The 23,170-nt window shown below is 38.6% G+C and overlaps 1 protein-coding gene across 1 annotated transcript; it reads right to left on the bottom strand.

The window, feature by feature from the left end:
• Positions 1 to 1,570: 1,570 nt before the first annotated feature.
• Positions 1,571 to 22,577, bottom strand: LOC119731087 (transmembrane 9 superfamily member 3-like). Its single transcript, XM_038204101.1, has 12 exons — positions 22,331 to 22,577; positions 18,313 to 18,508; positions 13,936 to 14,058; positions 13,402 to 13,571; positions 12,470 to 12,547; positions 11,648 to 11,779; positions 9,369 to 9,535; positions 7,903 to 7,997; positions 6,362 to 6,492; positions 4,690 to 4,898; positions 3,309 to 3,539; positions 1,571 to 2,525 (listed from the first exon to the last, which is right to left on the bottom strand). The coding sequence occupies exons 1-12, from the start codon at positions 22,409 to 22,411 to the stop codon at positions 2,381 to 2,383; spliced, it is 1,758 nt and encodes a 585-aa protein (XP_038060029.1). The 5' UTR covers positions 22,412 to 22,577; the 3' UTR covers positions 1,571 to 2,380.
• Positions 22,578 to 23,170: the final 593 nt, after the last annotated feature.

The following is a 23,170-nucleotide window of genomic DNA, read 5'->3' as shown; positions in this document are numbered from 1 at the left end:
ACCAAAAAGCACTAACAAGAAAAACTGTTAATGAACAAATACAACTAAAATATTTCTGAGGCCGAGTACAAAGGAGCAATGATTGCATAAACTAGGGGAGCAGTACAACCTTGACACCAAGTGAAGCGTTATCATATGCCATAAACATGTACGGTCTCAAATGGTTTCAAATGTACAAGCCAGGATTCTACAATGAAGAAAGTAGAATGAAAGGTGTTTCATTCTTTTAGTTGTAAACCTACTTCTGCATTTATTAACGAGTAAAATATTCACATCTTATTCAATTAGTACAGACCAATCTACATAATGTACATAGCAAAACCCCACAAAAAGGAATAATTTTTAAAGACAGGAGAAAACCAAAATATCCAATGTTCATATCAATATGTTGGACACAAAATGTTTTCAAACTTATATTTGCACTTTGCACTAAATATGAACAATACTTGAAAAATATACAAAATTATGAGTTATTTTCAACACAAGGTGTATGTATAATGGGGTATTTACTTTTGAGAATGTTTCCCACAAAACACATTAAAAATATTTTTTTGGCAAAATATGCTAAGAAATAGAGCATTGAGGTGGCTTTCAGCCTACAAACCACATTCTTATATCAGGCTCAGACTTTGTGGCAGAAACCTGTCATATACAACAGACAGGATGGATGAGATTTGAAGGTTTGCTTGGTGCAATCATGCCGAGTCTTCTAAAGACAGGCATAGCATGCTGTCCCAAACATTGCATTAGATGTGGAAGTGATTAACTTAGATCAAACAATCCGTGCTGTATTTTAGTCCCAGAAATGAGCGTCGGAACTGATCTTGCCAAAGTAAAACGGTAATGAAAGATTACTTGTCTGAGCAGCAAGCTAAAATCCTGAATTGTTCAGGTATGCATGTGTTTGTGGAAGCTCTATAGCTTCTAGCAGGTAGTTGCTGGTGCCTAAGCATGCAGAATTATCTATTACAATCAAATTTAAAGGGAATATACAACATTTGCAAACATCAAAAAACAAAACTACCATATCATCATAAATACCTTACTGGACTGTTAGTGAATGACAGTTTAAAGTATCCTATAAAATCATGGCACCTGGTGTGCTGTCATTTTCAAGAAAAGTGGTATTTTTGTGTCATTTTGCAACGCTGGTCAGCCGACCAGCGTTGGACAAAACTGGCCTTTTTTCAAATACTGCCCCAATTTACCATATTTAGTTAGTCTGCATTTTGTTTGCAATCGATTACACACCTATGACCGAGTACAAGCCAGCTAGACTGGTTTCCCAACCTTACAATTCCCCCGACGTCCATAAATTGCTCTGTTTCATCATAAGTGGGGTCAGGTAACCAGACTACAGGAACATGATTGCTTTTATTGGTTTTCCAGCATCTACAAGCACAAAACTTCAAGTCAGTGTAATATTTGCTATAAAATAACCCCAAATCCCTCCATTTCTGAAAATTACAGCAAAAGCAAATGTTGTATATTCCCTTTAACACTTGGGTAACACAAGTCAAATCAATATTAAAAAAGAAAGCGGATAGTCAATTTAATAAAAATGCTTCATGAATAATTGATTATATTTTGGTTTTCCCAACAACATTGTTTGAATTGAAAAAATAGTGAAACCATCATGTTAACGTCTTTAAACCTTATTACCCAATATCCAACAGTTTCTCATTGTGCTAAAAAAAACCCAAAATAACATAAAACAAATAAAAGAATTGACATCGTATGACTTTCTTCTAGTTCACATACAGTGAATTAAACTGACACTGAATTGCCCCAACAGTACACGTCTGTACACAAACCCTATAAATAAGTAAGTGAGGATGGGAATCTATGTTGTTTAACAGTTAGTGAAACTTTCATGCACTGTTTAAACATTCAAATGTTTGGCCAACGCTTTACACAGGCTGACGCCTGCCTCAGTACGCATGCATTGATCTTAGCCCAGAGACACATACATGTAACATCAAATGCAAAAGACTGTGTACAGTATGTATGGTGGCTCATTAATAGTTGCCAGTCATTGAAATATGTATGAATTCCTGGGGTGACTGAGGTGCTTTGAAGTGCTTTGTAAAATAAAAAAGTTTACAGACCGTCTTGATTCTTTGTAGAAGGATCTGAAAGGCCTTTGGCACATTTAAAAGGTCCCATTTTTAAGTTTGGGTTCCATTTAACATTCAAATTTGAATGGTTTTGAATCTGGTTCAAACGTGTAAACATAATATCAATTCAGCAAACAGACAGGGGTGTACAAGAATGTGAATGCAGATTAAGATGATGTGTACATGTAGGCACAGGTTTGGGGGATATTATAAATTAGTCCGAGCTTTCAAGACATCTTCCAACATACAAACGGTTGTTGATCTCAGTCAATTTTAACAGTGGAGTAGATCTTCCTGACAAAGGTGCTTGTCCCGACGTATCCCATGGTACCACACATGATACCAAGTGCTATACTGAACAGAGCCATGTAACCAAAGTAGAATGTCGTCTGAAACAAGCCATACATTCTGTGGATAAATAAAAACAGTCATTAACATTGTATCCTTAAGCGGCCCTCAGAACAGTCAAGCTGCGCCTGAGCTTCTTAAGTCCAAACTCTTCAGTTGCCGAATTTTTTGCAACCTGAGCACAATTGTGACGATATTAAGACGATTGACATCAGTTGGCACTCAAAAAAACTGAGTCACAAAATTACAAAAGTTTCAACTTCTGCACTGCAACAGAAATCAGTCAACCTGTGTGAAGTTACGACTTTGTGCAAGGGTTTAATAAATGAGGTAAAAGTAAAATCATACTCATTTTTGGTAATGACTATCCAGTATCTGATTGCCACATCAAACGCTACAATTTACAATCCTTTTAGATAGAAAAATCTGTTAAATACACAGTTTGAAACAAAATGTGTGCCTCCATTTTTAACAAGTCAGCTGTTCACCTCAATGCCGCAGAACCATCGTTGCATTGTAGGTGGCATGAGCCTAGTTGCGCTTATCATTATTTTGTGTCGAGATGCGGCTTGTTCCGCAATTATCGATATCAAACACTTTCTTTTTTTTGTGTGACCTGAGCATTATTTTCAGCATTGGAGAATCAGCAGTGAATAAGTTGACCACATTGTGCAACCCACTGTGGTAGCCCAAGCTCTGCTTTTCTTCAAAGTCCCTGTTCAAAGTCCACCATTCTTTCTTTTCTTATTGTGTAGCACTTTACTTTGGAAGGCTTTCAGCCTGAATTCCACAATGACATCAAACCTTCCTTAGAAAAAGAAAAATCAAATAGTTTGGACTCACTTTGTTTTAAACAGGAAATAGTAGAAAGAGTAGAGATAGACGTAAAGCGCCGAGGATGCTGCTGCTAAGAAACTTGTCCACTGCCAGCGATAATCCTCCGCATTTAGAAGAAAGTATGTACAGACGATGGTAACACATATTGTGACAATAGCCAAGATGAAGAAGACTAGGAGCATGAAGCCAAAGACGTAGTAGATCTTGTAGGCCCAAAATGAAGTGAAGATGAAATACCTGGGAAAAGAACAAATTAATGAAGAATTGTTAAAACCTCTCAGCGCTATTTAATACTTTAAAAGACTTTGATCTTTGATGTCAATCCAATACCCACTTATATGACCTTAATGTCAATCTCTTGAGCAAGTTACACGGATAAGCCTTGAGCATGCCTGGAGTGTGTGCTAATCTTTTGAAGAATGCAAAAGTTGAAAGACATTTGTTATCTTTTAGTGCACGTGCAATACAATTTTTTTTTTAATGTTTAGTTGTGTTGATGGACAAACCTCTAGATTGACCTAGAGTCAAGTTCAATGATTAAACAACAGGATTAGCCAAATTATCAGCCACATTTTAAAATCAAGTCAAACACCACGAATACTGGCTCTTGAGAGTTATTTGTACCATATTTATACGATACTTCTCAACGTTATTTCATATATTGCAACACTCCGAGGCCTTACCACGGAGTGATCTTTGCTACGATGACAGGCCATGTACGGTGGCCAAGTGCAAGTTCAACACATGGTGTGTACAAAACAATACTGATGTGCATACACAAACACTGCCAGAGGCAAGGGGAAGGCTTGACAATTTAACCTGTCACCCGCCCCTGCTAGTAAAATCAGTATACATTGCAAGATTCTGTGAAAATAGACATTGCAAGATCTGTTTACACATGCACTAAAAGATAACACGCCCTCCTGCGCTAACTGGTTAATAATACCCCAAATCTTAACCCTAATTATTCAGTGGGGAAGGGGGGCTAGTTAGGGGGAGGATCAAATCACAGGTAGGGTCAAAATGTGGATCAGGACTTCAGTCTCTTCCTGATTCAGTCAATTTTTCTCCAGAAATTGTTCCCTGGAGTTTTGCTGCCACCTCATAATCAGTAATTTCCTTCCTCATATTCTACCACGGGACCCCGATGCAAACAAGTTTACAGACTTTCATGGGCTAACTAAGCAATGAATAAATATATAAGTTTGTGACTGGCAAACCATTATTTTAAAGTAAACCCCCTGATAAAAAACAATTTGTATACCCTTTCTTAGTACAGAATTGTTATTTTTTCCCACTGTGTTGTTCCAATTGATATCCCTCCTATATAACAACATGAAGGGATCTGCCATAATATTAGCATCCTTTTCACCTCTTCTGATCTTACATTTCAATGAAGATGGAGCCAAATGGCAGTACTCCTCCAAGCATGACAATAACTGCAGGTTCCATGAACCATTTCTTCTCAGGGATGGGTCTTGGTACAGCATTGACCCGGCATGGAAAGTTGGGCTGACCAGCTATAGCTCTGCCAACTATGGTGCCAACAAGAGTGAGAGGAAGGATGACGAATAGGCAGATACACGTCACAGCCACCTAGCATGGGGACAATTAGTAACAGGTGCATCCATCAATCAATATGCTCCTTTCTCTGCTTCACAGGTAAACAGAGGTAATGTGGTAGGAAAAAAAATGATGTCGACTCATTTTCCAGCAAATGTACTTGGCATTGGGTGGCCAAATCTTTACAATGCTGGTAAAGCTGGTGATGAATACCAAAATTGTAATTTTTCATGCATGAATGCGACGATGAATCAGGTACTGCATTGCCGATTGAATCTAGTGCTGAATCCAGCCCTAACCTTAACTTGCATGGGCATTTGACATGGATTCAATTGTACATGGCTCTTTACCATTTATCTGAATAGTATCGAGTTTGAAACTTATACAGGTTAGTTTCTAACACACATTGCATAGTTAAGTGAGAATGCAAGTCCTAAGGTTCTGCAAGGTTTGGGAACTACATGTGTGTGGCTCTCCATATGTCAATCTCTGAATCTGGAAAGCCTTTTCAGGACTGTACAAAGTTCAGTTTACTAAGCACCATCGATATCAGAATTTTCAATAATCTATATATCGGAAATCCAATATCGAGAATATTATCGATTATCCCATGTATTATAATAATAATAATTTGGGAGGCTAATCATCCTTACTTGCAGCTGAGAAGCTGAATTGGGAAGGACGCGCTACAACGCGGTCGGGCCACAGGCATGTAAAGGCGCCTCTGGCAGCGAGTCACAGCAACCAATATATGACCACGGAGCACAGCCAGAGATCGAAAGTGTTTGATTTTCCCAGAGAAGGAAACCGGAGGGCCCAGAGAAAAACCCTCGTGGCACAGAAGAGAACCAACGCACAACTCTACTCACGTATGGCATGTATGGTCCGCGGCCGGGATTGGAACCAGGGCCACATTGGTGAGGCGAGCGCTTTACGCACAAGCCACGGCTAGGATTCAAAACAGGACCACATTGGTGAGAGGCAAGCGCTTTACGCACAAGCCACCCATGCCACCCATAAGTTAAAGACCATCAAGATGACACTTTGATTAAAAACAAAAGTCCCAATTTTCTACAGCTTTCTTTTGGAGCATATTGCTCAAACTTTTAAAACAAATCTCAGCACTGGCAGTTTGTCCAGAACGGGCGGTTTCTTTTGAGGTTTTACATTGGGGAGACTGCGAATTCCAGCGAAAGCAGAGCACAAAGCGACGTCACTAGGCATTTCGTGATGTTTTTATTTTGAGTCACAAGCACAAGTTCCCGCCAAGTTTTATTTCACTAAGCAGCAAACGTTAAACACAAAGGGGCACAAATGGGAGATTTATTTTGACTATTATCTGACATATTTACGATATGATTACAAAATTTGCTATCGGTGATATCAATATCAAAATAATATCGGATAATTATTAATATCGATATATTGAGGTGCTTACAGTTTACCCACTGAAACACTGGTTAGCTTGTACATCTTTTCTACGATTGCAGACTTACCATAGTTCCAAAGGGGATGGCTCGGGATGCATGGTAATAAATAGCTATGAAATTGATGAAGAAAGCCAGGCCACACACAAGGAAGGGCAGCAGAAAGGCACTCAGTAACATCTGCTTGATCCACACTTTGCCTAATCCACAACAAAATTATAAAACACATCGGTTCGTTCCAAAGTTTGACTAATATGATCAAGTACAAAAAAATCAAAACATCCCCCAAAAGATGAACACCAAGTAAGGACTTTTTGTTACCCATCATCATCAAAAGTTACATAGAGGCCTTTGATATACGGTACATGGATCATTGCTATAACAAACTCAATATGGTGCGGAAGACTTTATGGTTTAACTGTTGTTAATACTGTTGTTGGAGGCAACTTGTAATACATGTAATAGGTTCTCTTTCCAATCAAAAGTAATAAATGTTTGGAAAAGTGAACCCAAATTGGGATTCAAATGAACTGCAGAGAAAAATAATACAGTGGCATTCTCCTGGAGTGAGTATGTGATACCTACATAAGCCTCATTAAGTAGTCTTCAACGTATTTCAGTGAATCCAACATAGGTATCAAATAAAAAAATGCACAAAGTGCTGAAATTAGCAGATTTAAATATTCAGAACATAAATGGTATCTTGTTGAACTACTAAAAAAACCAACAGGATCAATATGGAAAATGTGCACTGCTTGACAGGTTGCAATTGCAGGTTGATGTCACTGAGCCTAACCTCACTATAACTTTTTTTTATAAGTTGACAGTAACTGGTCAGGCACAGTGTTTCTGTTTGCAGAAAAGGGAAGCCAATACAGACACATAATCAATTCTGAATTGGGGCAAATCTGCAAATGATATCTTTTAACTCAAATCCCGAAATCTCAATCTAACTCAAACAATCCAACGATACAAAAAAAGCAAATAAAGTGTAAAAGCGTCTGACTCCATCAGCACCAAAACAAATATGCTAGAATGGAAGATATCTTGTTTACTGCTGAGATCAGGTCTGGCTGGTATAAACACAATTAAACAGGACTTGTTGACTGCTAGATATTTTTGGACAATACCAAAGTCAGTTCAGAGCATTCAACATTAACGTCTGAAACCAGCACAACATCTCATTGATAACACAAACAAAAGTAAAAGGCTCTCTACTTAAGATTGTCATTGCTTCAGTATTCTGCATAGTTTCCAAAGTTATATGCAATAATGAAGCTATAGATGTTTAAATGTCCAGCATAGCTTGTATCTAGACAGGTGCCCTTACTAAGTGCTTCAGACATCCATTCAAAGGAGGCATTGATTAATCCTCTTTAGTGAAAAAAAAAGAAGATGCCAGCAAGTCACTTTTTTTTTTTAACATTGTGTATATATTTTTTTCCTTTGAATTAATATGTCTGACACTCTTAGCCTTAATATGTTATAATCTATACCGCTATTAAATCTAGCACAACAGCAAACTGAAGTATCATTCAACATGATAACACTAGGTCAGAGTCAGGTCAATATAAACTACATGAATGTCAGCAACCAACTCATTGTCCTACCTCCCATTCTTGAGTACAGACCACCACCAAAGTAGCCATTGACAGGTGCTGCTGCTGCATACACAAAGATACTGGTGCTAAGGATGGACCCCCGACTGCAAACAAGCAAATAAGGCACTGCTTTCAACATTGGTCTCAATACTCAGAATTTATCATTATGTCATACTCCACAAATTTATCTAGCCATTTTAGTGAACCGTCTCCATTTCATCACAAATAATAATGATTTGAATATTATTAATATTGTGCGCTTGTGGATTTTGTGAGACTTTTTGTCTGCTGCTTTAACTATTAATACATAAACAGCTTCAATCACAACATTTGTTTTTTACAAACAAGTTACAGACCACCAAAATAAAACGATTCTTTGTAGGTTTTGCATTTGACAAAACAGTTATCCTCAGTTCACAGTGAGCTTGATTTGTGTATAAGTCCAACCTAGTTTTTGCATCGTCCTTCAAGCTGGTCATAATGGTGTTACAAAAATAAGGTGTACCCAAGGGATAGGGTACATACAAACTCATGTAATCTATCGTTGGATATTTTGCTACAGATAGAGCAGAAGTAAGAAGAGTTGATGTTACCTGAATAATACACTAGTTTACATGTATGTTTACCATCTTGGTTTTCATGTATTCTAAAAGACCATTAAAAAAATCAACTTCAATTTCATCAGAACACTTTCAGAAATCATTCCGAATAAGGATAAAAATAAACTAAGGTTCTCAATGGAATGCAACTCTTCCAAATTGGAAATTCATGCTGTTTTCATTATAAACAGTTAGCTAATGTCTCGAATTTTGGAATTATTATCAGACTGTATACATGCTGACAGATCTAGATTGATCCAAATGGGTATATGACTGTCCACTAGAGTTTCAATCTGACTTTCTCATCAGGAAGGCGACGTAGCCTTAACCCTAAAAGGGCCGGGGAGGGGCGTGGAATCTGCCCCCCCCCTCAACTTTTTCCGCGATAGCCTTTAACAAAATTTTTCGCGACCCGAGCTGTTACGACTTTTTAGCCTCGAGCCTTGATTTTTGATACCAAAAACATAAAAATCGGATCACGGGTTGCCACGCAGCAAAAAATTTTCCAGCGCTACGCGCCATGAAAACTGAATTTTCCCATACATGGTGTACACAGAGCAGAATTACCATTCGTACATATGAATAATTAATTAGCCATAATTCCAAAGCCCTTTCACCTATTGTCATGACATTTCTTGGGTATGTTTATGATGAGTTGCTCTATGCATGTACCGAGTTTCACAATTTTTCGTCACTCGATGGCCGAGATCTTCGGGCTGCCCCCCACCCCCCTGAGAGATGGTCAAAATAACCCGGCCCTTTTAGGGTTATAAGAGCAATTTCAAATGAACTTCTGTATTTTGAACCAACTTCATACTGGTATCCTTAGAGGAGCTCCTTCAGGAAAACGCCTGAATATCTTGAGATGTTACTTACTCTGTGTATAGATGTCCCCAGAGTGTAAGTACGATGACAGCAAGAGCTACAGTGGCCATGTGATAACCGCTACCAATCAGAGCAGAGAACAGCATGGGATGAGATGCAGGTCTGAATACATCACCATGCACTTGCTTCCATCCATACTCATCACCCAGATCACGTTCCTTGGTAAAGCCAATAAAACAGGAATATTTAGTTAACTGATAACAATTTATCATATTTGACTACTGGCTGGGGAAACTTTATACACTCTATGTACAAGTTAGTGTCCTGACGAACACTAACGATGTGCCATGTCTGTTCATGTTGAACATTTCCCGGTAAGAGATGTGCGATATAATGACATACAAATGAATTAGATAACAACACTCACTGACTTCCATATTGGTTTCCATCTCTTTCTTTTCAGTTGTATTATATAATGAACTGGAAACAATTGTAAATGTAGCTCTTTCTCGTTAAGTAAACTTCCCTTTCCTGGGATGTGCATACATATTCCCCAAAATAGTGCTCATGGATTGGCATACTGGTCAAGTAAAACCATGCTCAGAGTTCTTGGTTTACCAAGTATTAATTAAAAAAAAAAAAAAAAAGATTCTAAACTACTTTCTCGCAATTTTCTCGCAATGAAGCCATCAGTTTTGGTGAGCAATTGATGATGAAGAGGCTTCACCTTGCCCGCTTTGTTGTCCAATATCCTTCGTAGCACAGACATGCCTCGTAAATACAAGGCTGTATCATAAGTTACAATGAGGTTAGTGAAATCACCCCTGGCAATTTACCAACCATGTTAGGCTGCAACCTAATCCCTCGTCTACAGTTATTTTCTAGGTCTCTGATCATTACAACTACAAGGGAATATGCTGAAGTCCAAAGTTTCCCGTTTTGTAATATCAAAATTCCATTTTCTTAAAATTGAAAATTCTGTTTTCTTCAAGTTTCTTAAAAAACAAAAACCAACATCACACGCAAGTTGACACAACACGGAACTTTCGCTCTAGATGTCACCGCACACACACACGCATGCGCAAGGTAGCCTGCTGACCGCGCGCAGGGCATATACGTACATATATATATATATCCATGGCATACAATGCAATGTCGTTCTGTGATGCATAATTCATGACAGACGGCTTGCTGTGCACCAATCAGGGACCACTGTGCATGTGGTGAGAGCCAAGTAGGCCTTTTAGCAGCCGTAATATGCGGGCGACTTGGCAGTATTGGTTTCAAGACGTTCTTTGCGGCCATTCCGCATGTTAAATCATATTAGGCCGTGCGTGCACAGACCGCACTGCGAAAGGCATCATGGAACCAAGACTAGCAATTTGCATTTTGACACAAACTCAGCTGGTTCCCAATAAAATACAAATCCCCGCAGTACTGCCGTGTTACCAGTGATGCTGATGTTGCATCACGTTGTACATAATGTACGTGCATGCGCTTGGCCATGCGATCGCTTCAGTACCGCTACGATGTGCATTTGGTAAGAAGACTGACACCACGAATACTGTTTATTAGTTTCCTTTTCAAGTTTTCATGTATCTTTTTGGCAGTGTTGTCCTTATTTTCCATGAAATTCTGTCCGTTTTCCGTATCGTGCAGGACTGCGGACTTTAGAATATGCCGGCAAACACAAGCCATAGCTTTGGAAGCCTATTTCGGACACAACCTTATTTTGCAACATCAGCATCACTGGTAACACGGCAGTACTGCGGGGATTTGTATTTCATTTGGAACCAGCTGAGTTCGTGTCAAAATGCAAATTGCTAGTCTTGGTTCCATGATGCCTTTCGCAGTGCGGTCTGTGCACACACGGCCTAATATGATTTAACATGCGGAATGACCGCAAAGAACGTCTTGAAACCAATACTGCCAAGTCGCCCGCATATCACGGCTGCTAAAAGGCCTACTTGGCTCTCACCGCATGCACAGTGGTCCCTGATTGGTGCACAGGCAAGCCGTCTGTCATGAATTATGCATCACAAAACGACACTCCATTGTATACCATGGCTATATATATGTACGTATATGTATTCATGCACTATTTTCTGTATGCCCTGCGCGCAGCCAGCAGGCTACCTCGTGTGTGTGCGTGCGTGCGGTGACATCTAGAGCGAAACTTCCGTGTTGTGTCAACTTGTGTGTGATTGTGGTGTTTGTTTTTTAAGAAAGCCGAAGAAAATGGAAGTTTCAATTTTAAGAAAACGGAATTTTGATTTTACAAAATGGAAAAATTCAGACTTTAGGATTCATGGATTAATGTGTACATGTACCATATCATCCAGGTCATCATCTTTGCTGTATCTGGCATAGTCCTTGCGCAGTGTCCTCATAAGAATCATGGAGACCAGACCCACAAGGAAGATGACCATCATGAAGGAATTGAAGATGGAGAACCAGTGAATCTATGAACAACAGACATTACAGGATTTAAAATCAACAAAAGAAACACCAGAAATTGTTGAATTAAACACTAGAGGAGTTGCTGAATTTATATCCAGGAATGTCGTACATTCTCTCATTTAAACTAAGCCTACAGTCAGAACAATCCAAAGCAAAACCACTGAAATTTTAACAAATGAGACACTGGTTTGTGCAAAGCTGAAAGTTCCCATATTAACTAATGAATAATGCGTTTGCATATAATAAAGTGCATATGTCATTGAATCATACTGCATTCCATATAAAGTGCTGCATGTAGTGCAAAACACACAACTCGGGGCGGACTCGGTTGCAAACCACGTTATCAATATGATGAACACCACGTTTCCATCTGTTATTTCAAGTGTAAAAAATTTTTTAGAGTAATTTTGTGCTCGGTTTCAATTGTAAAATTTGTGAAACTCCAAAATTTCACACAAAGTTTTTATTTTGTGATTGGAAATCTGAATATAATCAGGAGAATCTCACCTAAAAGGGTCCATTCAAGGCAAATAAACTAACAGTTTAGAATGTAACTATGCAGGGCCCTTTACATCAGATTGAACTACTTGAATAGATTCCTGCATTATAGATAACAACATTGTTGTAACCACAATGAGAGTCTGTTAAATTGCAAGTGCTACCTTAGTTATGTGCAAAAAAATAGTACTGACCCTGTGGTTGAAGAAATTGGGGTCCAAGTATTTATCAAAACGTTTCTTGAAGTTCACTGAAGACTTCTTCCAATTCACCTGTAGCCAAAAGAAAAACTTAAATTAATAACAAAGTACTCTATGGATACTTCCAAGGCAAAATAAATCTCTATTTCAGGTAGTTATAAAGTACATATAGGAAAATGTTACATGTACTTCGGCACCATGGCAAAGCTGTTTCTCAATAGCTAAAAAGATGGCCGACTGCACAGTGCGATATGTACCGTAGAATTTCTAAATGGAGTGGGCTTGGTTTTGTACCCAGTGAAGTATCACTGGGATTACAATAACAAGTGAGATTTATGCAGTAGCATCTGATCTAATTTCCTGCTGCACTGCGCTGCTACGCCCAAGTCACTTTACATTCCAACATTAAACTAGAAAACTATGTAATATGGTGTAATATGGAATCTTCTTGTACTCTCAACACCAATACCAACACCACCACCACCACTGATTAAAACAGGAAAAGTTATGACATTTAGATCACATTAACACTGCCCAACCTCAACTATCTCTTGCCAAGAAAGGGAAATACTCAAAAAAAGTTCAAGGGCATTGGAGATGGGTTTACTCCAACAATCTTGAGTTATTTCAACCCTAACCGTCCCAGATTCATCAAAATCCACACCCTGGTTTTTGGTGGATTTTGGCAGCTCGGTTACAGTATCATCTACATGTACATGTGAAATATTAGTTTTCAGTTTGCATGTGAGCCATTACTACTGAATCCATTACAATAAAATCCACTAGCACTGTCACTGCTGGATTTTGGTGGATTGTTGGTGCATTTGGTACTCAAGTCTTTTGTACACATCTCAAAGTGATGGATATTGATGGACTTGGGAAAGCTCCAAGTATTTATACATTTACCTAGGGAATTAGGGGCTTACCTGGTATGTGAATGGAATTTTGTTGCCCTTTTCCAGTTTGACCTTAACCTCACTCGTCAGATTGACATCTACTATCTGGTTCAGATTGTAACCAATGTCCAGTTTCTTGTGTGTCCAAATGTAATAGTCTGGTCCCTTCTCTGGGTTGTCGTCAACTTCACCAACAATGCCTGAAAGACACAAGATGAGAACAGTTTAGAATCCAGGCTTCAGATTGTTAGGTGCATGATGTTTGTGGTTCTGTTCACATACAATATAGTATTTAACTCAAATGTTGGCCCTGTAAAACTTTTAATAAAAGATCCCAAGGGGTAATGGTTTACATTTACTTCTTGAATTGTATCATTCAACATTCAATACAGACTTATGTATTAACGTCATGTTTCTTTATCTAGACTCAAATTACAATAAATTTTGCAATTTTTAAAATGGAACTGAGTTGCAAACATGGACAATAATGTGAAAACATAAAAATGTTTGAATATATAATTACTTGTTACTCCAATCCAATCTTTTATTTTTGTCCAGACTTACCCCAGATGGGGAGGTCATCTATGTACATCTGATACCAGTAATGATTCTTTACAGCATATACAAAGGCTTTGTAAGAATCCTCTGACATCTCAACCTCACAGTACTTGGTCTGTGGTACATCAGCTGAAAATAAAGCAAACCATTCAATTCATATCACCATCTGTATTAGTGTAATGATTATGAATAAGAAAATGACAAAGGATTTAGGACAAGGGGGCGAGAAATCATTCAATCCAACCAACATCATCTTCAGTGGAGATTTTCTCTGGCATTGGAATTGCATGTAATGCACATAATGTACAGTGTACCTCGAAATGGCTGCGTATGTGCCCTGACACATACATGTACATGTACAGGACCTTCTTTGGGGCCTTCTCTAAAAAAAAACCTAACCCCCCCAAAAATGTGTTAAATGCTTGGCATAAAAATTTATGCAGATATCTTTGCAATGAAATATTAGAGAGAGTAGGTAACCATTAATTGCAAGAACATGTACACCTACATGTAGGAGCCACGTTGTGTCATGGGTATGCACAACCCAAGTAAACTGCTGGTTTGCCAAACACGCAACCACAAAATTTGGTGATTTTGGATTTCCGTGACACGAAGAAAAGGGAGGGAAAACCTCTTAATTTCTCATATGCTGCAAAACGTTCAAGAGTGATAAGAAGTTTAATCCAAGGTCAAATAAACTAATGTCACAATCAATAGGATTGAGAAGATTATCTCATTGAACGAAGTATTTTTCAACCTTTTTAGAAAAGGGTTTGCGCATATGGATTCTATGAAATGCCCAAGTTCTTTTCTGCACACAAGAACAGGAACAGGAAGCTTGAAGGAGGCACTGCCGTATGCGTTTAGCAAAACACGCATTCATGGCTCGATTCCTGCCTCATGAAAGTGAAAGCCTAGTTATAGTATACACAGCCAGTCAAATTGATCTACCTGAGCAACAGCTGGAAACCACCTTATTGAATTGTGCACATACGTAGAAGGGTACACGTTCATTTATATATTGTACTGTAGCCAATCATACCAAACCATATGCAGTGTGCAATAATTTATGCTCACAAAGATCTTAGTCTTTGGGACATGTCAACAAATAATGTTTTTACTCTATGTTGAGAACAGAGCCATATGCTACGTCCTCTCTGAACCAATCAATTATGCATCGTTTGTAACCTGTACACGTGTCATCAATTATTTGCAAGAAAAGTCCACCATTTCACAAATTCACACTATTACACTGTATACATCACAATTCATATTATGGGAAAAAGTGGAGAAAAAAATACAACTGAATTTTTTTTTTAAACATTTTTAGAAACATACATTATGATGTCTATGTGAAGATTTATTTCCGTGAATTTTCTCTCACCTGCATGCAAGACCTACACCTCTTATCCTAATTTGCCATATTTTGTAACTCTTGTAATCAATCTTGAATTGAGTAAGTGAACTAAACTGAACTTTAAATTGAGAGCAAAATGCAAACAAAGCAAGACCTGGGTTTTTGCCCAGTATTTTTTTTCCCTGGATTCAATTCAGTTCTTATGGGGCCCCTTGAAGTGTTGTCATGGAAGTTGCAGTACCGAAAGTTGGTTATCCCATTCAATAACATAATCATACATCTGGTATCAACTAAGGATAAGAACTCATGTTTCAATTTGGTGTATGTTTGGTAAACAATCACGTATGCATCATTGAAAAGTTTAAATATTTAGCCAACACTTTCCCAAGGCTGCAACAGAATATGTGTGGTTGAACACTGGAGAGGCATTGACACTCACAGGCATATTGGTAACATCAAACACAATAGTCTGCCTCACCATACATGGCTCTAATAATATACATGTATAGGGACAAACAAAAAAACTTAGTTGTGCTTCCAATTACATGGCATTTGAAAATAGGGTAGATAGGTAGGGAAGATTTTTTTTGGCAATTTTTTTTGTGTGTACGATCATATGGAGGTGTCTGCGTGTAGTCAAGGGTAAAAGGTAGCAATTGATGATTTCCGGGTTTTTTTCCTCTCATTTTCCCCAAAAAATATTAGGGTAGGGGCTGTCAAAATAGGGTAGGTAGGGTAACCGAAAGCAGAACTACATGTACGGTGCTTCTCTGGCTTTGAAAGGAAAACAAGACAAGGCAAGCTGGTCCCACAGCACACAATCCTATTCCACTGAGTCAGAATGGCTTTTTACTGCAATGTTTTTCATGCATCTTGTGTACACAATGGGCTGGATTTCGCCTTGTACAAGGTATTCCTATATGATAACACTGCCCGACTCTCTCCACCAACAAGCACCATAGACACAAGTGACAGTCAGTCAGTCCGATACAAAGAAGACCATAGGGCAATTCCACGGTAACGGAAGGACGTTTTCACTCATTAAACAAAATTTCAAATGTGTGTATCACAGACACTGTTCATACTTACAGCAAACAAATGTCACAATTGTATTGCTATAATGCTACCTTCAATTTCCACACTTTTGGGGGGCATGAATGCCTCCCGTTTATGAATTATGAATATTAATGGGGTCGGTAACGGAAGGACGGTAAAACTGACAAGGGTTTTCTAACTTACTCGCGTTTTGCGTAAACTCTGTGAATTTTATGGGGCAATTATATTCTAAAGGTAGGAAATGGAATCCCTGAAGCTTTATCTATACTATACCGCCTTTCATTTGACTTTAAGTGTTTCGGTAATATAATTACAACGTTTTAAGCAGATTATAATTTGGTAACGGAAGGACAGTAACGGAAGGACAAAAGGTTTACTCAATTATAGCATGAACAAAATGTGAATTTACACTAATTAAACAAGTGAAACAAATTGCTGAAATGTGTAACTGAATGTGAAATCAACAATATGCAGACCTGGCGTAAATAATTATACCCAAGAAACTATTGAGATAAAGATAGAAGCCTGCTAATTAATGTAACAAAAGAAAAACGAAAACAACCCAAAACACATAATTCACTAACACAGGACTACTACAGAAATATACTTCAAACCCATCACCTCAATCCTTAAAAGTTGAAATACACAGTATTTGAACTCTTGAGTATATTGGTTACATGTTCACCAACAACTTTTAATAATAATATCGGTAGGTTCAAAGGTTTACCTAAAGGGTGGGGGGGGGGGGGGGGCCGACCAGCCTACATGTACATTTAAGGTAAAAACATCTACTGGTAGAACTGATGGCTTCAGTTAGGTGTTGCTTTTAATTAAACTCTAAAATCAATGTTTGAAATCAAATTATAATGATTTAGAGTAGTAACAATTAATTTATAAACATCCAAACTGAAATTGTAACTTGGGCATAATTTGTCAAAGATTGCACCTCACATGTCTTACACATGTAAATTGAATGAAAGTCCCCCAAAGTACCGGTACTTTCTGCCATCTCATTTTTGACTTAATTTGCTTCTGGAATGGCTTCACAGAATTCGTATCTTTCTCTATTGTCCATGAATGCTGATGGCAGCAACTTTATGATTTGATTTTCTGCAACAACTCCATACATGTACAAGTACTGGTACATCGGCATATATGTACATGTACATTGTACATGTTGTACATGCCTGTGCCTTCCTTTGTAATAAACACCTTGTCTGCTTATCCTGCTTTTGTGAAGGTGGGTCACATGAATGTCCTTTCAATGCTCATTATACATGCATGTATTTGCAGTGATTTTCATTTTTCAAACATGAGCGCAAATGTTGTAACATTTGATAAAAATACGATTTGTCCTTCCGTTACCGTCCTTCCGTTACCAATTTGGTAACGGAAGGACGTGATTTAATTAATTGTAATTAAAAAATGAGAAGTACAGCAGTGTCAGTTATAATGTCATATTGAAGGCCTACCTAAACTTGCTTTGCACAATAACTTTCAATGCATTCATACTGCAAGTTTTAAAAATAAATTAAAAATATGTATTTTTTCGGTAACGGAAGGACATTTTCGAAGGCTGAAATATAAGAAGTCACTGAAGCGAAACAAATTACGCAAAATGTTAAAAACAAGTTTTAGTCGGTTTTTCAAGACCAATACTTTCTCATGACAGAAACTGATGGCATTAGTACATATTTTGTGTGCCTACTGGTAGAATACTTTCATATCACTATTAATCACATTTTTAGGATTAAAAGAGGATTATTACATAATCCTATTTTTTGGTACCGGAATGTATAAAAAATAAAATTCCGACTTCAAATCTTGAAAATATAGACTTTTAGCTTTCATTTGATGCCAAATTTGTTTAAGTCACATGTATTTGAATTTCTTGGTGTCACTTTGGTGTGGAATTGCCCCATAACAAATATTCATTAAAAACAAGGAGTGAAAGAGAATCCGTTTCATACTTGCAAAATCTATGTCCAGTCCACTGAATTCCAGCTCAGTTCCCTGTAGTGCTTCTCCCAATGTCTCATGATAATGACTGATGTCTTTCTTGGGTCCTCGGCAGAAAGGTAGGGAAAAGAAACCATAGGTTTCTTGTCGGTTGTGGTATGGTCCCACGGTGTTCATCCATAATACAACTTCCTCTTTTGTTGTGTACTGCCAAGAACAATATATGATTATCAAATTACCTGCGTGTACATGTAAATAGATGTGTACGTGTATGACATTCGGCCTAGTGTGTTGTCATGCGCACCGCAGACTTCCAGACCACTCTTCAATCATTGTCAAAATGGCTGCCTACAACTTGTGTCTGCTGTCCGAACGATGTGTGCACTTCAAATGAGCTCTAAAAACACCTTTTTCCCGAGATGTTTTCAGTTCAATGAAATCATAAGGTGAGGTAAATATTTATGTGTTTGGCGGCAGATAAGTGACATCCATATACGGAATTCTTTCCGTTGGTTCTTGCTGAAAAATTGTTTGGAAAAAATATTGCAACCTGACGCCACTTCAGCGGTTGTGTACAAAGTCTATGGAGAGTCAAGAATTTTTTTAAAGTATTTCCTAACAAAATTGGAAATGTTTCTCAGTCCCAGATTCATGTCTTATATGAAGATAATGATATATGATATATGAAGAATTAAGTGGTCAGGTTGCAACATTTCTTTCAAATACAGATGGCGATCACCGCGATGTACTGTGAACGCGCAAGGCACGCTGAATCGCACTGCACCAACCGTAAACCGCGTTTACAAAATCCACTTTTAACTTATTTGACCAACCAAACTAGTTGGCCACATTCAGAACATATAGGATGTCATAAATAAAGGGCAAGGTTTTGAATTTTTGAGGGAAACTTGGGGGTAAAATGACGATGACAATGACAAAACGCAGCACGAAAATAAAGACGGTGATCGCCGCCGCCCGATGTACCATGTCTACCGTGAGCACGCAAGTCGTGCTGCACGGCACTAACCGGCCCGTAAACCGCGTAGGAAAATCGTAATTTCTACCCCAAGAAGGTGTCATTACAGTGAGAGAAGTCTGCTTTAGGTTGACAATGTCATTTTTTAGAAATAACAAAATTCTTGATTGGCGCTCTGTGAAGTACCCGGATGCAATATGCGGCTGCGGATGAAGAGGGCACACAAGAGGGCGCGCTTCACTGCAGAGGGCTTCAAAGCTTTTGGAATGACAGGCAACAGCAGCGGTGCGCTTTGCCAAAGTTGACGCACGCTCAGTGGATGATTGAAGCTCTTGTCTGGTTCCCTGACCCCATTGGCCTTTTGACTATAAGAAGGGTGGCCGGGAAACAGTCTGGTAAATATCAGAGACGCCATGCTTTTTCAAAACCGTCTGCATTCTTAGACAAATTACCATGACTTTTGGATAACTAGACCTCTGAAGATACCAAATTTAACGATTTTGTGCTATTTAGCAGTCATACTATAGCTGGGTTGATTTTCTGCTAACAAAATAAATTGGATCTTTAATTAATTTTCGGCTCCCCCTAGCAACGGGACCCTCCTTGCATATACCACATGTGGGATGTGTGACATTAAATACGGAGGTAGTCCAGTATTTCCGTCACATTTATGGGACTATAGGGTCGCTAGTTTTTGAAAATTCGCCAAGGAATGACCGTATGTTTTTGCCTAGTTCAGGATCGCGCGTGCACTTACGACCCAACTACATGTGCGTTAATCGATTTTGTGTGACGTATTCTGTGCTGTGTCAAATGTTTTGGAAAGATTCCCGTATCTGGCCATCACTTGTCACCCTGTGCACAAACTGTATGAGACTGGTCTGAACATTTCTAATTGTTTTCTCAGTAAATACTTCAATATTTTCCCTGCTAAATTTGACTTTTTAGGACATATTATCACTTTCTGATGGCTGATACTGATAGGTGACTGAAGGAAAAAATGAGTGATGGCTAGCTTGAGTAACTCCAGCTTTAACAAGCTCATCAGGAATTCACTTCAGCTGGAGTTACTCAAGCTAAGTGATGCCATGGCCAGATATGGGAATCTTTCCAATGTTTTCGGTCCGTGTGTAAGTTCGTGCCGTTGCGCTGCAGACAAAAGTTTCAAAATCATTTAAGTTTTTCTCTTTTAAAAATTTGCTGGAATTCTCTTGAATGAACTTTTTTTGGTAAATTAAATATACTCTATCAGTAATGTGTTTGATTCAGGATCTGGGTGAAAAATAGATTTTCTCGCTTGATTTTTTTTTCGCGCGAAGTAGGCCTAGGCCTAGTACAGTGTTTGATCGGTTCGGAATAGCCCCACTAGTGTGGCCGCGGTATGCTGCGCTGAACCTCTGGCCACACACCATGGTACCGCACACTACTGAGGGCGTTTTCATAAAAATTACGGTCCGTTTCTTACATATGGTTGTATTCTATGATGTCCCATCTATCACTTCTGGGATGCTTAGGAGTAATGATGTTCAATTTTCCGAGATATTCTTGAATCTTTCTGGAGCCCATATGCACTCGTGAAACGTCTGGTGATGGCAGCCATTTTGAATGTGACGAGAGATGACCTCAAGCTGTGACGTCGCGTTTATGCAAATTACTTGTCGAGCGAGGGCGCGAGTTGGAAATGCGACGGCTGTTTCCTGTGCCGTGGATCCTGAATAGTGATCAGTGCACGTGGCCCCCAGACGATATATGCATGGTACAGGAAACAGCCGTCGCTAGACGTTTCACGAGTGCATATGGGCTCCAGAAAGATTCAAGAATATCTCGGAAAATTGAACATCATTACACCTAAGCTTCTCAGAAGTGATAGATAAGACATCATAGAATAAAACCATATGTAAGAAACTGACCGTAATTTTTTTGAAAACTTCGTCCTCAGTAGTGCGCGGTACCACGGTGTGTGGCCAGAGGTTCAGCGCAGCATACCGCGGCCACACTAGCAATGACTAGTGGGGCTAGGTTCGGAACTGATTGAATCAATGCGGAACTCTACTAGGAAAAAGGGCATCGGTACATTTAAAGTCCTAAAGTCAAATTAAAAGGAGCTTAAATTTGGAAAATTATTGTGTAGTATCTCCATCACTCAAGGTAAACTTTTTAACCAATGTCACTTGAATTCCTGGAGTAGTTGGGCCGGGGCGAAAGCAGCCTGAATCATGTTTGCTATCCGCAACTAGGAAAACGACTGTCTGTGACTGTGTAGTGTAGTTTCGAGAACGAGAATTTTGTTTAAATAAGACAAAACAAAAAAGTTGACGACATTCATCACTCATCCCAACAGACTTAGTGTAAAATCGACAAAGTGACACAGACTGTAATTTTAAACGAAGTGGCTATCGTTACGGCACTCGTTGTTTAGCGCCCTCTACGATATTTTTTTGATACTCACGCAGGTATATAATTATTTGTTTCCCCACGTTTTATCGAGCAGTGCGCCAGCTCAGCCGATAGAGGGTAGGATTTTGCACCGCGAGGTTGCAGGTTCGAATCTCAGTTTTGCACTCGAATTTTTTTCCTTTTCTAACCTGAGGCTTTGGAGGATTTTTTTTAAAAGGGAAATAAAGTCCGAATTTCATAAAGTTCAAATTCACTTTTTTCCTTCTAATTTTATATTTTCTTGTCAGGTTTTTTTTATAAAAGTTGCCAGGTTGCAGTCTACCATAATAACGATAGAAAATGGGAAATGCGTTACGGCTGCCGTAACAATAGCCACTGCGAATTTTAAATTCTTTCCTTAAATCATGAAATTGAAAGTAATGAAAACAAATCAATCAGTTCGTCTACCATGTCTACCATGTCTAAATAGTAAATTATATGGTGACTGCTCTATGTTCCGACACCCCTATGTTCCGACAACCTAGATTGTGTTACTCCCAGTTAGGGTTAGGGTTAGGGTTAGGAATAGGAATATGTTCAGTCGGAACATAGGGGTGTCGGAACATAGAGGTGTAACCAATTATATGGCATGCTAGCGGCACAAAATCACAACTTACTGTATGGGTGTGTTCATCTGCTTTAACAGTCAGAAACACGGCAGAAAGGACACAAGATAATCTTAAAATTCCCCTCCACATCTTGGATGTATTGTCAATCTACAAAACCTCAAAACATAGGCGATGATGAGTGATTCTAAAATGCTAAATCAGTAGTTTAAAAAAGCAAGTACGCGGTTCGTACAAGCCAGGGTACAGCAACAGAAAAATGGCTGCGCCACGTCATAAATGATTACATACTTTATTTGACGCGATATTGGTGGCGCTGTTCACCACGCGCGCACGGCCGGTTTATAGTTCAAGTCATGAAACGAAAGGAAACTGGAGTAGACCTACCCACGTTTTTATCACCAGCAATTAAAAAAACAGTTACGTTTTCCCTTAATTTCAATTCAAAACAAAATAAAAAACGACACTTTACAAGGAAGTTATTTAAAGGGCCTCAATTAATACCCAAATCATCTTTTCATCAGTTTAAACTCGAGCAGTTTATTTTATTCAATCACTGTGATTTGTTTCCAATAATTTACAAACCATGTACAACTTTTTTACCTTCACATGAATCTCCAAAACATCGCTGGCTTTATGTAGTTTTCAAGACCTTTGCATATTTGTATTAAAAGCGTATATTCCATAAAACTGAAAACCTAAGAAATGACATGATTAATATAATGACGTCGATCAATAAAATGAACATGTAGCTGCTGGGTCACGTTTGGATGGTGTGCATTATGTATTTCCGGTGTGGGAAGAATTCTATACATGGACATCACTACAACAAAAATGCATGCAGTGACCTATCAGCCATCAGAAAGTGATCAACATGTCCTAAAAAAGTCA

The sequence above is a fragment of the Patiria miniata genome, unplaced genomic scaffold (assembly GCF_015706575.1).
Source record: "Patiria miniata isolate m_02_andy unplaced genomic scaffold, ASM1570657v1 HiC_scaffold_23, whole genome shotgun sequence".
Lineage (NCBI taxonomy): Eukaryota > Metazoa > Echinodermata > Asteroidea > Valvatida > Asterinidae > Patiria > Patiria miniata.
This window is presented reverse-complemented; position numbering and strand designations above follow the sequence as displayed.